This window comes from Anarrhichthys ocellatus, unplaced genomic scaffold (assembly GCF_004355925.1).
Source record: "Anarrhichthys ocellatus isolate YVR2014 unplaced genomic scaffold, GSC_Weel_1.0 scaffold32, whole genome shotgun sequence".
Taxonomy (NCBI): domain Eukaryota; kingdom Metazoa; phylum Chordata; class Actinopteri; order Perciformes; family Anarhichadidae; genus Anarrhichthys; species Anarrhichthys ocellatus.
Window position 1 is genome coordinate 2,939,565 of NW_022280062.1, and position 15,417 is coordinate 2,954,981.

General features: G+C 39.5%; 2 protein-coding genes across 5 annotated transcripts; one reads left to right on the forward strand and one right to left on the reverse strand.

Annotated features, from left to right (window-relative positions):
- Positions 1-648: 648 nt before the first annotated feature.
- Positions 649-8,925, reverse strand: nadkb (NAD kinase b). Of its 4 annotated transcripts, none has more exons than XM_031865032.1 (12): positions 8,756-8,925; positions 7,904-8,167; positions 7,705-7,788; positions 7,031-7,160; positions 5,622-5,730; positions 5,171-5,256; positions 4,739-4,841; positions 4,478-4,629; positions 2,301-2,400; positions 1,992-2,149; positions 1,679-1,761; positions 649-1,592 (listed from the first exon to the last, which is right to left on the reverse strand). In XM_031865032.1, exons 2-12 carry the CDS (start codon positions 8,164-8,166, stop codon positions 1,433-1,435), a joined length of 1,428 nt encoding a protein of 475 aa, XP_031720892.1. In that variant the 5' UTR covers position 8,167; positions 8,756-8,925; the 3' UTR covers positions 649-1,432. The 4 variants fall into 4 exon arrangements, with proteins under 4 accessions (XP_031720892.1, XP_031720890.1, XP_031720891.1 ...); XM_031865030.1 differs by having other exon boundaries at positions 8,690-8,925; XM_031865031.1 differs by having other exon boundaries at positions 8,635-8,925.
- Positions 8,926-11,533: 2,608 nt separating this feature from the next.
- On the forward strand, positions 11,534-13,463 carry gpr160 (G protein-coupled receptor 160). Its single transcript, XM_031865049.1, has 2 exons — positions 11,534-11,822; positions 12,316-13,463. Exon 2 carries the CDS (start codon positions 12,377-12,379, stop codon positions 13,268-13,270), a length of 894 nt encoding a protein of 297 aa, XP_031720909.1. The 5' UTR covers positions 11,534-11,822; positions 12,316-12,376; the 3' UTR covers positions 13,271-13,463.
- Positions 13,464-15,417: the final 1,954 nt, after the last annotated feature.

Here is a 15,417-nt window from a genome sequence, read left to right on the forward strand (position 1 = left end):
CACTATTTTTATAGTTTTTTCACTTTTTTAAACACCACTGATTTTTTTTTGCCTTTTTCGACAAACTGACTTTTTTTCGACTGCGTTTTGTTTAAACATTTTGTATAGTATGTCTAAAAGTCATAGTATAGTATAAACAATTACCATAGTCATGGTATTGTATGTCAACAAAAAATTTATAATACAGCATGCTATATCGTTAAAAGGCATAAAATCATATGCAATAAGAATATCATAAAATATGTAATAAAATGTCCTTTGGAAAAATATACCCATTGAAAACAAGCTACAACATGTAATAGCTAGGGAAATTGCATTTAAAACCTTTTCAAAAGTTTACGGACCTAAATTGATATATTGAATTTTTGACATTTTTAAAACCACTGCAGATTAGACTATAGTTGTACACCAGGATGTCCAGAGGTCCAGGAACAATCTTAAAATGTTAAGTCTCCAGATTTGAAGAGCAATATAGAAATGCATGTTAAAATGATTGCCATTATTATTACTAACAAAAATCCCAGCCCACAAATCCACTCCTGCAGATGAGGCCTATATTCTAAAAATTCAGCACTTCATTATATTTTCATGTTATCTAATAGGAATTAGTTTGAGTTCACACAAAGATCAGACTGAACAAAAGAGTGAGTATTTAAACTTATTTTAGCACTACTTCCTTTCATGTTCACAGTTTAATGATCATGAAAATAACATGACTGGTGGAACTTGTTCTATTTAGTTTTGTTCTACATCATGCAATCTGACTTGTAGAATTAGAGAAGAAAGCAATTAGGGGAAAAAAAGACAATCGACAGAAGAAATTCTTTCCAGCTTCTCTTGGGATGTACAGAGAGTCGGCTGAAGATGTTTGTACAGAACAAATAAACAGTAGCCTTCGGTAGTTCTTTTTAAGCTTACATCTAAATAAATATCACATAAATATGACATTAATTACATTTATCCTTGAATCTTTTATGTACAAATTTACATTTACACTTTTTTTTCTTCTTAATCTATCAGTGTGTTTTAACTATAATCCCCCAGAGTTTATCACAGTAATCTCTACATTTTACACACTGAGCATCACATTGACGATGAGTGTTCCAACATATGAATATATTGCAATCATTTAAGTAACTGCAATTGTTTTTTTTTTCATTTGTGGGTGAGAATCCTGCTTTCTGCGGGTAAAATACAGATAGAATTGCAGATTATTTTTGCCCTGGAATGTAGTGCGATGCTTTCTCAAATGTATAAAATACTGCAATCACAGTATGCTCAATAAACATGCTATTCATCAGCTAACGTAATACTTATTTGGCTGTAGACACGCATGCTCTCACTTTCACAGTCCAGCGTTTACGTGTCGAGAATGTTGTCGACACCGTCGCCCTCTCTGCTGCTGTGGAGAGCGTTGAAAGCACCGGCTGATTCAGTTTTCAGTGTCGGACGAGTCGGAGACGTCCTCCAGTCGTGCCTGCCTCTTGCGTACGTTCCAGTGCAAACACTGAGCCAGGCTCTCGAACCAGTCGTACACTAGGTCATGGCAACAGATTGAGGGCACCGGGTAACAAGATGTAGTAATTTTGATGCTGTTTTCGAGAGAAAAGCAAATTAATCCTAAATGGAGGAAAAATAAATGTGATGTGATGAAACGGCAGCTGATAATGAACTTTACCAGTCTCCATGCTGGATCTCCTGTCTCTTCCTGCCGTCAAACGACACCCAGGCGTTGTTCCTGGCATCAGGGGACAAGGTGATCTGATTGGAAGGAGAAGCAGTTACGAGTTATTGGAAGGATACACACTAACTGACTGACTAACTAACTAAAACACCAACTCCAGAGACCGACATTGCCCTCCCTGGCATGGCTAAAAAGTAGCTGGGTAAATATATAAGATAGAAAATTCCATAGTACAGTAATCTGTTGGTCAATGGAAAAAATTGGACAAACAGCAACATGCACCAGCCTCCTTCCCCTTCATTCCTACCATGAGCTCCACCCCAGCAGGGACAACGATGGGCCTGAAGGAGAGCGAGTGTGGGCAGATGGGGGTGACCATGATGGCGGGTACATTGGGGTGGATCATGGAGGCTCCTGCCGCGGCTGCATACGCTGTGCTGCCTGTAGGCGTGGATACAATCACACCTGGAGGACAGACAGAGAGAGAGAGAGAGAGAGAGAGAGAGAGAGAGAGAGAGAGAGAGAGAGGACATTCACCACATTTATTCACCATACATATGAGTCATGACGAAAGAGTGGCATTACATGACAAGAGGAAGTGTATGACTGCTCTTACCGTCTCCCTGCACAGAGGTGATGAGCCGTCCGTCGAGGTACAAGTCCACATTGGACAGGTAGGAGGACGGGCCTCGGTCCACCACCACCTCATTCAACACCTGAAAACACACATACACTCATATTAGGACAAATGGGTTACATATGTAACACCCCATAGACCTGACTTTATTATTATTTATTTTCATAAATCGATGAATGTACCGTAGAGAATAGATCACTCCCTCGTTAGACAGTTTTCTTTTTGTTCTTTGTTTCACTCCTTGTTCTATATGTGTATAACTAAAGTGGGCATCATCTGAAGATCTGTATATACAATGTACATTGTTTGATGCCTACGATCAATAAAACAAATTCAAATTTGACACTGAATCGGTCTCAAAATAGTGACATATGTTGATGACCATTTCAATTAACTATGTTACTGTAGTGCCATCTATAGGCCAAATGCCATCACTGTTTTGATGTGTTCATGTGCATCCACATATATGTGAAAATGGCAACCAACAACAAGAAAATGTGAGGGAATATTAATAATAATAATAATAATTATAATCTTTTCAAGGGTCAATCAAATGTGTTTCTAACCAAAAATACAGAAAACTGGATGAAAAGTATGGAGAAGGAGTGCTGAAAAATGAAACGTGGAGAATGATGTGTTCATGTAAGAATGTGATGGGACTTAATTGAAGGTTTGTAAAGAGTGTACACACTGTAGAGTGCTTTATAAATGGCCGCTCGATGTTTCTATCCACAACTAAATCTAATCAGTTTATCCCGTCGTCTACGTCTGAACCAAAATTTCAATAATATCTGTAATTGTTCATACATCCAGCGAACAACAACTGTAAACACAACTTCTCTGGCAGGGAGGATGAAGGCAAAATAACTGCACTGCTCCTTGCTGTATGATGTCGAAATGCTCCATACAATGGGGTACTCTTCAATAAATCAGCCAGCAAGAGACGCAGAGTTTCAGTGCTTTACATTCCCACAGTACAAGAGGAAACTACAAGCAGAGGAACAAATGCTGGTGTGCAGACAAGCAGCATACAAATCATGGTTCCCACAGTACTGCAGCGCTGAGCAGTGATGTCCGCCTGATTTACTGACGTCAGCTGAACACACAGAGCAAACATCCTGCTGGATGCAGCAGACGTGATGTAATGTGAGGTCAGACTCAGGCTCAGAGACCAGAACCATCCGTCACTGCCTTTTATTTATCCACGAGACGGAGCGAGGAGAGAAAGCTGAACTGAAAATGACAAACTGCAGCAGTGTGTGTGTGTGTGTGTCTGTCTGTCTGTCTGTGTCCATCTGTCTGTGTCTGTGTGTCTGTCTGTGTCTGTCTGTCTGTCTGTCTGTCTGTCTGTCTGTCTGTCTGTGTCTGTCTGTCTGTCTGTCTGTGTCTGTCTGTCTGTCTGTCTGTGTCTGTCTGTCTGTCTGTCTGTCTGTCTGTCTGTCTGTGTCTGTGTATGCGTCTGTGTATGTGTGTGTGTCTGTCTGTCTGTCTGTCTGTCTGTGTGTGTGTGTGTGTTTCCTACTGTCTGTCTGTCTGTCTGTCTGTGTATATGTATGTGTGTGTGTGTCTGTCTGTGTGTGTGGGTGTCTGTCTGTCTGTGCGTGTGTCTGTCTGTGTACGTGTGTGTGTGCGTGTCTGTGTGTGTGTGTCTGTCTGTGTCTATGTACGTGTGTGTGTGTGTGTGCGTGTGTCTGTGTATGTGTTTCTGTGTGTCTGCAGCAGTCAGGCGTGTTGTTAAGTTACAGAGTGTGTCAGACCGAGAGCGTCACAGCTCATTAAATATCGATTCGTCTTCGACTGCGCCTTTAACGTTCAGCGTCTCCATGGAAACTGGCTCAACAGAACTTCCCAAACATCCTACTTTATTATGACTGTTCCCACGGCAACCCGACTCGCTCACTGAGCTTGTAAACATGTAGAAACGCACCCAGGGTTAAAAAAACAAAAAGGAAACAAGGGACACAGACACACTAAGTCGTATAATGAGGACAGAATACACGCACATGATCACCTAAAGGACTTAAAGTCCTCCTTCACCCTGCTCTGTGTATTTCTCTGTGTACTTTTTTGTGTACTTCTTTGTGTACTTCTTTGTGTACTTCTTGGCTCAAGAAGCACTTGGTCCCCGCTCACCTGTCAGACCTGTCTGATCTCACCTGTAGCTGCAGGGTGACCTTCCCGGCCTCGTTGTTGGCGTGTCCGTGAGGAAGGAGTCCATTGTGCTCCTGCTGCTCTCGGCCTGTTCTCTGAAGCATGTCCTTCACCACCTTCACCTTCAGACGACTGCGCAGAGTGATGGCCGCGTTGCCTGAAAACACACATACAGACACACGTGCGAACATCAGCGCACACACACATTAACTAGTGTTTACACTCGCACGTATTCGACCAATAGTGCGTTTAGCGCTCCGCTCTACCTTCAAACACTTTGGCCACTTCGGTCTTGTATGACTCAAATTTGAAAGGCGTCAAGAACCCCAGAGATCCGAGGTGAAACGCCATCACCGGAGGAACGCTGCCCTGAGACAATAGTTTTAAAAAAGAGACAAAAATTCAGTTTTGAATTTCAGCATTTTATGTTATTTGTCTTGTTTGATTTTCTAATTTTAAAAAGTTTGTTCTTGATTTTTGTTTTTTTTTCACATTGATCACAAAAAGGATTCCGGCAAATAATTTAAAAATAGAAAACCATTGATACCACATAAAAAGTAAAATGTTAATCAAAGATTTGTACATTTTTAAATATTAGACAGGCCAAGGCATAAGAAATGTTTCTGTATTTTGAATATATTTTTCTGTAGTATAACATGTTGAAGACATCAGAGATCAACTAATAAACGTGTGATTACCTGGAATAGAGAGGAGGCGTAGAGCAGAGTTCCATCTCCACCCAGACAGATGATCAGGTCGATGCAGTCAGAGATATCATCATAACCTGCAGGCGGACAAAAACACTTTATATTTAATATCTTTGTTTTCATTTTCACAGCTGTATACCATGCTCACAATAAGTAACATTTTCATTTAAGAATGTAAGAAAAAAGTGGATTCTTTTCATATTTCAGGAGGCCAATAAAGGAGATAATGTCTTAAAGTCAGTCAAAGGCAAACATGTGGCCAGTGTGACAAATAATGTTATCAAACGGACCAAAAGCACATGAAGTCGTTAGAATGAGTACCTTTAAATTTAACATTTTACAGCTGAAACTTACACAGAACTTAACATCTACTTCATCTAGAAAACATGTCAAATGAATGCCTTCAGTTGAGCGTTAATGTGTCTCTGTCGTGGAGTCTCACCCTCTCTGAAGGTGCAGAGCTGATTGCGTATGGAGCCAAACGCCTCGTCCTTTGACAGCGTAGCATCGTCTGCTACCCTGCGTTCCACGTACACCATCATCTGCTTCTCCTGATACACAGAGACACGCTTTAGTGACGGCAGCCAAAGCACACGGACGTCTCTCAAAAGTACTCTTTCCTAAATGAAGTTCAGCGTACGACCAAAACGTGTGTGGTTCACCGTGATGCCGTCTGTGTGGAATGTAAATACGAGCCATCACTGGCCGTCTTTTTGGACAAAACACAGCTTGTTTTGGAAATGTGAGGCCAAGAGTTGTTTTAGCTGCGTGAGAGCAGTCTGTAACATGTCTGGTTCATTTACTGGATGCTTTATGCCAGACTCCCTGTTTTTCAGTGTCACAAACGGGTCTAGTTTAATAGTTTGATAGTTTAATAGTTTAATAGTTTGATAGTTTAATAGTTTGATAGTTTGATAGTTTAATAGTTTAATAGTTTAATAGTTTGATAGTTTAATAGTTTAATAGTTTGATAGTTAATAGCAGCGACGGTCAAAACTGTAACTGAAATCAAATAATCTGACACCCTTAATAATAAACCCATACACAAAATTGCAAGATGCTATTACTCTTAAATTGATTTACATGTATTTCAATACAATCAGTAGACCAAGATAGGAAAACATGTAGTGTTAGCAAGGGAAGACATTTTAAGAACCTTTTAATACTACATAGAATGCAGTTTAACACCTCTTTCATTGTCATAGACAGTCTCCATAGACAGACAAAGAATAAAAGTATAATGGAATAATAACAATGTATCCTTTTGTTAGTACTTCCCAGCAGTATATAACAGTCATACCTAATAACACAATTAATTGAATGTTAAGTGAAAATGATGTGTCATCAAAGGTGCTCAAAACGACATTCAGAGCATATCTATTGCCTCAACACGGCTCTCAACATGGCGAGGGCTGAGTCGGCGGCTCACAGCTAACGGTGCTAACTGTGCTAACAGTGTTTACCTGAGGGGGAACATGTGGGTGGGCGTATGAGAGCAGAGCAACGCGGCGGCCATGAGCTAACAATTGGAGCACGCTCACGTGCACTAACATGCACTAAAAGGCACGGGCAGCCGGCCCGGCTACATAAGCAAAGCACAGAGAAACTCAAATGACATCACACATAAAGGGAGAGTGACTTCATTATCTGCTCAGGTAGACATTACCTCGCTATATCGATGCTCTGAATGTTGTATAGCGAACCTTTAATGTGTGAAATAACCAAAAAATCAAGAACGTCTCATCTCAGAGTGTCAGAATCTGATTTCTGTGCTGTTTCAGACACCAAGGTCCACCAACATTAACCTCGTAGAACATACGTGAACAAACATATATTATGTAAGTGCTGTACCTCCACCAGAAACCTGCAGAGCTCTTTGAAAGGCTCGACGAGGCTCTCGTCTCTGATTTTCCTGATGACGAGCACATTGACGGGCGGTTTATTCCAGGTGAGCCGCTGGCTGGCCGGGTCCTGGATGTGCCTGGGAAACGAAAACACACACAAGTGAAGTAAACAAACACATCTTTTGCCTGGAAATGAATACAATAGACGCACAGAAACAGATAATAGAGTTGACTGTTACATAATCATTCCATATAGAGTGAAATGCCACCATGATAGCAGGTCTTACCTCATCTTCCAAGTAAAGTGAAAGGTGAATCTACAACAGCTGCAGTCATTCATTAACTGTTGTGACACTTTCACCTGAAGGAGTGACGTCCAAACTCCAAACCTCAGAATATTAAAACTCTTTCTCCTCCTCTTTACCTGTCTCTCTCTTCCCTTGCGTGGCGGATCACAGGCATTGTGCGCACAATTTTGTCCGTGTTTTCAGATCAAGTGAGAGGAAACACTCTTTAGATCAGATGACAACGAGCATCCGTGGTCTGTTCCGTTAGCCATCCCATGTCATGTACCATCCAATCACAGCATTCCCCATTTTATCTTATCTCACACAGTTACACAAGCTTTTTTTGGTACATGCCAGTTTAGTACAGAGACAAAGTTTCGACCCTCATGCTTACATGACTGAAGTTGGGTTGGGCAGAATACAGGCTTTGGGTCCGAAGTGAGTGGCTGGATATGGTCCATGTAGAAAGTGGGCTCTCCTGTGAGGAGAGAGAAAATGAGGACGGGGCAGGTCAAGACACTACAACATCTTGTCCCGGGCAACAGAGCTGAGGCAGTGGCACGGAGGACCAGCTGGCAACCTGCAGTGCAAACCTCTTAGGAGAGCTTTCCGCTGTGTCACTCGCCGAGCCAGAGGGCTCCGAGTGCTCGTGTTGACCAGGCAACCTCCGCCGCTCAATCTCCCCGAGCAGCTGTTCATCACTACCCCCCCGTCGCTGCGACCTCGCCGCCTTCCGCCGTCTCCTTGGACACTTGGCCAGGCCATCCCGGTGCGTGGAGGAGGACCCGGCCGACTCCGACAGCTGACCGGAGGCCGCTGAGGGTTGCGTCACGGGCTCCGATGCTGAGTCCTCCATTCTGGAGGGGAAGCCAGAAACAGAAACGTCTGTTTAAAAGATGGTTTTTAGGCACCAAAGACTCCCAATTTATTTTGTTTTCACACACATTCATCAGGATTTCCACTTTAAATAGAGCTCAAACAATTAGTGGGTTATTTCAGTAGTCGGTTACCAAGTAACTAATGTCAAATAGCATTTGTGTATATGATTGTTGTTAATAGTTAAATATTTTGAGTCAGTTATGAAGCTAAAATACTAAACATTCTCTGGCTCCAGCTTTTCAGCAGGTGAACTGACAATGAGTTAAACATCTGTTGCATCCCTAAACATGTGAAGACCAATAATTAAACTATTTCAAGTGTCATTCATAAATAATTCATTCATAAGGATTAACTGATAAATAATTCACATTCCAGGTAACATAAATTTTAAAAGTTAACTTTTGTCTCAGTTTACTGGTTGATAGTTAACGTTTGTTCATCTAACCATTAGATTCTAACGGCTCTCACGTGACTGTTGATGTGTTGACAGCGGACGTTACCTAGCAATTAGCTCCACTAGCTAACGTTAGCCCGGTCTGAACCTCTGAAAGGAAACGAAGCCTTACTGTGTCAGAGAGAAGCAGACACGCTCATATCGCTACTGCTTCATCAAGGACCGAGTGTGTTTAGACACTATAAAGACGGACAGCGCCGTCAAACTCTAAAAAGCTGATAAGACAGGCGCACGACCGAGAGGGAAGTGATGCTTTCTAGGCCGGTTCAGGGGTATCACACAGCGGGCACGTCTCTGCGCAGGACCGGGGTTCTCTTAAAGGGACAGCGCCACGTTTGGTGAAACAGCAAAATTGAAATCTACAGACTTTTTTTGAGTCGTTTTAAATTATAAACAGTGTTTAAAGTATAATCAATTAATAAACTGACAAGTTGCTATTTTTTTTTAACTCTTTATTGTTTTTTGAACACACCTATCACACATAATACACAGTGAGGGGCGGATCAGGTTTAACAAACAATACAACAAAGAGATTAAACAATAAATAAATACAAATGTAATCAGTAGTGGAAAGTACATTTACTCAAGTAGCCTACTGTACTCAAGTTAAAAAAAAAAATAATTCTGTCTGTATATATAATATTTTTAGTTATTGTGGATTTTTTACTTAGTTAATATTCTTTACTGTTTTATTACTTATTTATAATACTTGTTTTGATCTTGTTTTTGTTTTTTACGATACCTCTTGTTTGCACTATCCACTATGCTGCTGTAATCATGTAAATTTCCCCGCTGCGGGACTAATAAATATTATTTTATCTTAACTTATTTTATCTTAATTTTGAGGGGATTGTACTTTACTTGAGTATTTCAATTGTATGTTATATTTTGCACTCCAATACATTTATTTAATACATTAATTTATGCTACTAGTTACTTAAAAATAGTACAAAAAATAATATATAATATATTAAATTGTATTCATTGATTGATTTATTATCTAAAGACAAAATAAGAAAACCAAACTATTAATTAAAAGTATATGTAATCTAGTATTGTGGTTTAGTACAAGTTTAATACTTAACATTTGCTTTTTCTGCTTTACTATTATTGGACCCAAAGTGTTCTAAATTACAAATAAGTTAAGACATTATACAATTGATAATGTAAAAGTATTTTAAAACTCAGTTCATTATCATTAAAACGTTGTTTCGGGGCAGAGCTTGTTATGTGATTGGATGTTGGTGTAAATGCGATCCTTTCACATACAGTAGCTGGCTCCGACCTGATTGTCTTGAATGACAGACGAGTTCAAACAAAATCCAGTCATGAGAACTATTTAGGAGAAGGAGTGGAGTATAATTTGTTAAATTGTTAGTTCATAAAACAGTAAATAAATAAATTAAAATAATGTAAATAATGTAAATTAAAATAATGTATTAAAAACAAGATTTAGGATTTGTGAACTTCCTTTGCCAGAGCTTAGAGGTGTGGCATTGCCTTTCTTTCAACCACGCCTTCTAAACACAACCTTTTAAATACAGCTGCACTCATGCTGGATATTTGATAACCTCATGAAGGGAACAGACGGACATACAGTGCTGCATCTAACATCAGATGACCACAGTCACACAGGTAATGAATCCAAAGGTAATGCTGTTTTTGCATGTGTTTGCATGAGTGTTGTGTTGCAAAAGTCTTGTGTCAAAGTGAGAGAATTACTTAGTGTAAAGCTGGATGTGATAAATGATGATTTATCAATATTGATAAATATGTTGCAGCACTGCAACATTATCTTAATTCAAAAAAGTGCAATAAAAATAGTAAAAAGGACTTATTTAATACATCTGTATGCTCAGTTCACTCTCTGATAATGTCTGTGTCACTATTTTAAAACAGGTTCTACAGCTCTACCTGCGTTGTTACCGGTGCATTGCCAACAAAAACGCAGCCAATGAGGAGTGTAATTCAGCTGTAGCATCACAGAAGCAGCTATGGACAAAGAGAAAAGACGTTTTGTAACTTCACTTCTGGGTTTACAGGGTGAGTAGAAATTAATCCTCAAACAAGCTTCTCAATTGTTGATTTCAACAGAGAGAAATGATAGTTTGGACCCCATTCTGCTCCACATACTCAAAAAGAATGGATTTATTTTGTCAAATTGCTCATGGACTATGCAAAAATGTATTTATGCAAAAGTAATCAATTTATTCAACGTTCAAAAGGTGACACAATTTGAAAAAATTATATGTTTCAGTCAACCTTCTGCCCACAGAATAAGAAATGTATTTTTGTATCTGAAGAACTCTGTGTGCCGTCAATTTTCCTATGAAATGAATATAAAATGTACAAATGAAAATAAGCACAGAGTTCATTCTTCTACCTTGGAAATAGTCGAATTACTTGGTGAAGACTTAACTTTTAATCTCCATTTTTGGAGGAAGATCGTGTGATACAATCAAAAGCTCCAGAACAGCTACTGAGTAGACCTTGAGGTGAAAATTGTGTAGTTACAAAAATTGTATGTATTTTTTTTTATCTCTTAGTATCTATTGGCCTCAAAACAGTCAAACGTAAGGAAATCCAAAATATAACTTTGGCATATAATGTAAACTTCATCACGAAAAAATATATCATCATCCCTGAAACAATATGCTGTGCAAGCAAAAAGCAAATACATTCCCAACTCAGATTCAATTCAATTTATTTTTGTATAGCCCAAAATCACAAATTACAAATTTGCCTCAGAGGGAATAATAATATTACTCAGATAGCAGTAATATTCCTATTATATAATATCCTTATGAAATAATACCACTTTCCCTTTAAACTCAGTGTAGACTGTGTGCCTGTGCTCCATTTCCTGGTTGGGTTTATTGTCACAGATTGAGCTAACTGAAATGGTTGCAGAGTGAATGACAGTTTTGCAAAGCAGAAGTGAAATTTTGTTGGTGAAAATCAACATGACGACCTTTGGGGAAACCAGAAGCCCCTGAAGTGTACAGATTAATCAGTACTCAGTTCGTCTTTTCATCATTTACGCTTCCTTCATCTCAAACACTTCGATGAGACGCTTGAGGTTTCTGCTGTTAACTGGAACAGAAGAAGTGCCTGGTTTCTGTTGGACACTGTCTCCATGCAGACGCGTGAAACGCTTCCGTCAAAGCTGAAGAAAACTGGTGAGGGTCGTCACAGAAGTCTTCTATTTCATTTAAAAGCCTGAAAAGATGTTTTCTCAATCAGCATCTTGCTATGATCAGTGGGGTCCAACACTAACTTGTATTTTCTTCCAAAGTTAGAACAGTCTTTTGTATTTCACAGGAGATATTTCTGGCAGTTTGTGTCTTTTGTATCTCTTCTCATTGGATTGAAGTGAGCAAGGATCATTTGGAAAAAAAAGGGAGTCAGGTCAGAGTTCAGCAGCATTCGAGTCATTATCTGCTGACAGTTGGTGTGATGTGTGCTACTGTTGTAATCAGTCCAATCTTAAACAATATTTCTGAATTGACAATTTGATCACGTGATCACTGCAGTTCCTCTCAGCTCTAGAACATAGTGGAGCAAAGAACCACATATTTCCTGTGGGAGTTGGAAGACTTGCGTATATTGAGGTTGGCAAAAACAAACGGATGATAAAATGCTGCTTAAATGCTCTTTCTCTCCCCCCTGCAGCGGCAGATTTTCCATAATGACCCACTGCATCTGACGCACCTCTGGTTAAAAACTGCACACCATGATTATCTCCATCCCCTCCATCCTGCTCGGTCTGGGAGGAAAATGTCTGCTCAGCTGCGCTCTGGTGTTTCTCCAGTGGAACCACATCTGCAAAAGCTTCCTGGGAGTTTTCAGTGTTTCCCTCGCTGTCGTCGACACAATCCTGACCCTCTTTGTCACCACCCTTCACATGCACGCTGATGGATACGTCTTCCTCCTGGGTTTGAAGCTGACCAGGTACCACGTATGTTTGTTGGTTCAAATCCTTGGACAGATGTGCAATGCTCTGCAGTGGCCTGTTGTAGTCGTGGCCGGTTTGGACCATTTCCTCAGAGTCACTCGGAGGTTGCAACCCGTCACTGGCAGGACCACATTCATTGTCTGCTTGTTTGTGACCGGCCTCTTGTGGTACCTCGCTGTTCTCTACGTCTTCCTGCTGTCAGACTTGATTCCTGTCATGGAGGGTGTGTACCACATCCAGATACACCAGTGCTGGATAATCCACACCACTCAGATCCTGCAGGTTTGCATGTTTCTCCTCCTGACTCTGTGCTGTGCAGCGTTGTATGCTGCGTGCAGCACACGATTCTTAAAAAATCCTCCTTTGAAAGACCAAAGCACAGACCAGAGTAGAGCTCACTCCAGAAGAGATGTCGTTCATCAAACCATACATATATTTCTGAAGACATGGGCCCCGTTCCTGTTTTTCCTGGCCATGATCCTCCTGCTACCTGTGGGGATACCTGCATACCTGGGTCTGAACATCGCCTGGCTCTGCTTCCTCAACAGCCTTCTGATAGCGATCGTTTTATGTGCCGTCTGTCCAGTGTCGGAGGTAACGCAGGGCCTGGCAGCAGTTCCTCCTGACAGCTTCTGTGAGTGGACATTTCAATGTATCGTGTCTGTCAGTTAGTGCACCGCTTTGGCCCAGAATGAAAGGTCTCAACAACTGTTGGATGGATTGCAATGTTTGGTATACATTCATGGTCCTATGATAATGAATCCTAATGACTTTGGTGATCCCCTGACTTCATATTTATGTGCCACGAGGTTGACTTTTGTGTTTTTTTGAGTGAAATGTATGAACAACTATTAAAAGGATTAACTAAAGAATGAATTGTAATATGTTTGGTGAAAGAAGAATTGTCCATCTCTCCTGAAACTAAGGTTCAGCAGGAGCCATTTTGAAGTCAGATGTGTCAGAGGGCTTTCTGCGATTATGCTGAAAAGCTGCAGAAAATATAAATATGAAATTACAAACACAATTTTTACACTCAGATTTTGCAGCCTTGCTATCAAAATAAGATTTACTCAAAAATAATCCAATCCAATGAAAATCTCTCTGCTCTACTTGATGAAACTTAAGCCACAGTATAATATACCATGAGATATACTTCTCACCAGTATATTGACTCAAGTACTGCGTTTAGGCAACATTTTTAAAGTACTTGCATGTTATTCAAGACCGTTCATTTTCTGCTACTTTTACTACATTTGAGGGACATATTGTACTTTCTACTCCACTACATTTACTTGATAACTTTAGTTACTTTACAGATTCATATTAATACAAAATATAATCAACAAATATAATATACCAATAAGAGGGGAATTCACAAGCTACCCAGCAGTATATAAAGTAATATATATAAACTATAGCTGCAAGTAGCGATTCCCGAGTTCAAGCCAACACAGACGGATTAGAAGTTGAGAGCTGTAAATGGTCTTAATCTTTTACACTTACACACGTGCACTAATGACAACGCATGTTCCAACGATAACGCATGTTCCAACAACTTCATTGTAAATACCCCTCGCTGGTGATGTTTGGATATATTTTCATTGATTTATGGCCATATTTAAACCAAGCCCATGGACATGTGTGGAACTTAAGGCGCGTCCTTCTGAGCTGTTTTCATCCTGCGAGTTTTGTGATGATTGGACAAACAACTTCTGATTTATAGTCTAATTTGTGTCACATCCATTTGAACTTCTAACATTAACCTGATGCAATATTTAGATGGTGAATATATTAATGCATCAATAATTATAATACAATAATATAATGTACATTTTTCTGAAATGGACTATTGAACACAAAATGACTACTTTTACTGTTGGTACTTTCAGAATATTTGATAATATTTTAAACAATACTTTTACTCTAAAGAGTATTTCTACACTAGTATAAAATTATTTGAGTACCTCTTGCAATACTGCTCATCACATATTCAGGGCTTCTATTAGGATTATTTTAATTATAGATTCATCTGCCCAATGTTCACTTCACTATCTAAAAGACGAAGAAAAAACTGAAATCTTAACATTTGAGTGGAACAAGCTCAGTTTGTCATTTTTAACGAGTCAAACGTTTTCTGTTGATCCCCCAACGATTGACTGACCAGCTGTTGCAGCTCTAAAACATATTTGTGTATGTAAAGGTTGACATGCTCTGGCTCGGGAGATGCCGCTCTTTTTTTGTTTACGCAACACAAAACATTTGTTTGTTCATATTGCGGTTGACTCGAATCTTAAGCAAATAAGGAAGTGACGATGGCAAATAAAAAAGGCGACAGACCACACTGATTTGACACTACAGAACTTTACTTGAATTTGATCCAAGTTCATTATCTATACAGGGTATATATTTACAAGATCCGAAATCAGGGAAGGGCAAAAACAGAAAAAAAACAAACACTAGATACAACTGAGGTATTAGCTAAAAGCATTTACAGGTATGTCATTTACTAGTAAATATCAATGATGATAAACAGTTAGAGATGCAGCTTCTTCTGCTTAAAAAACATATTTTTTTATATCACAACATGAGGTAGGAGAACAGTGTCTCGATTCATGCAAGAACAAAAGTCTCATCACACTGTAGTATTGGCAACGTAGTATGCAATGGTCAAACACACACAGTGTTTCATGTTTCAGAACAGCATCGAAGGGGAAAAGAGTTCTTTTTTTAGCAAAGCCATGATTGATTGATTATATATTATATAAATATATATATAAATTTATCATCAATATTTTACAATACAAATGCAAATCTCTCAA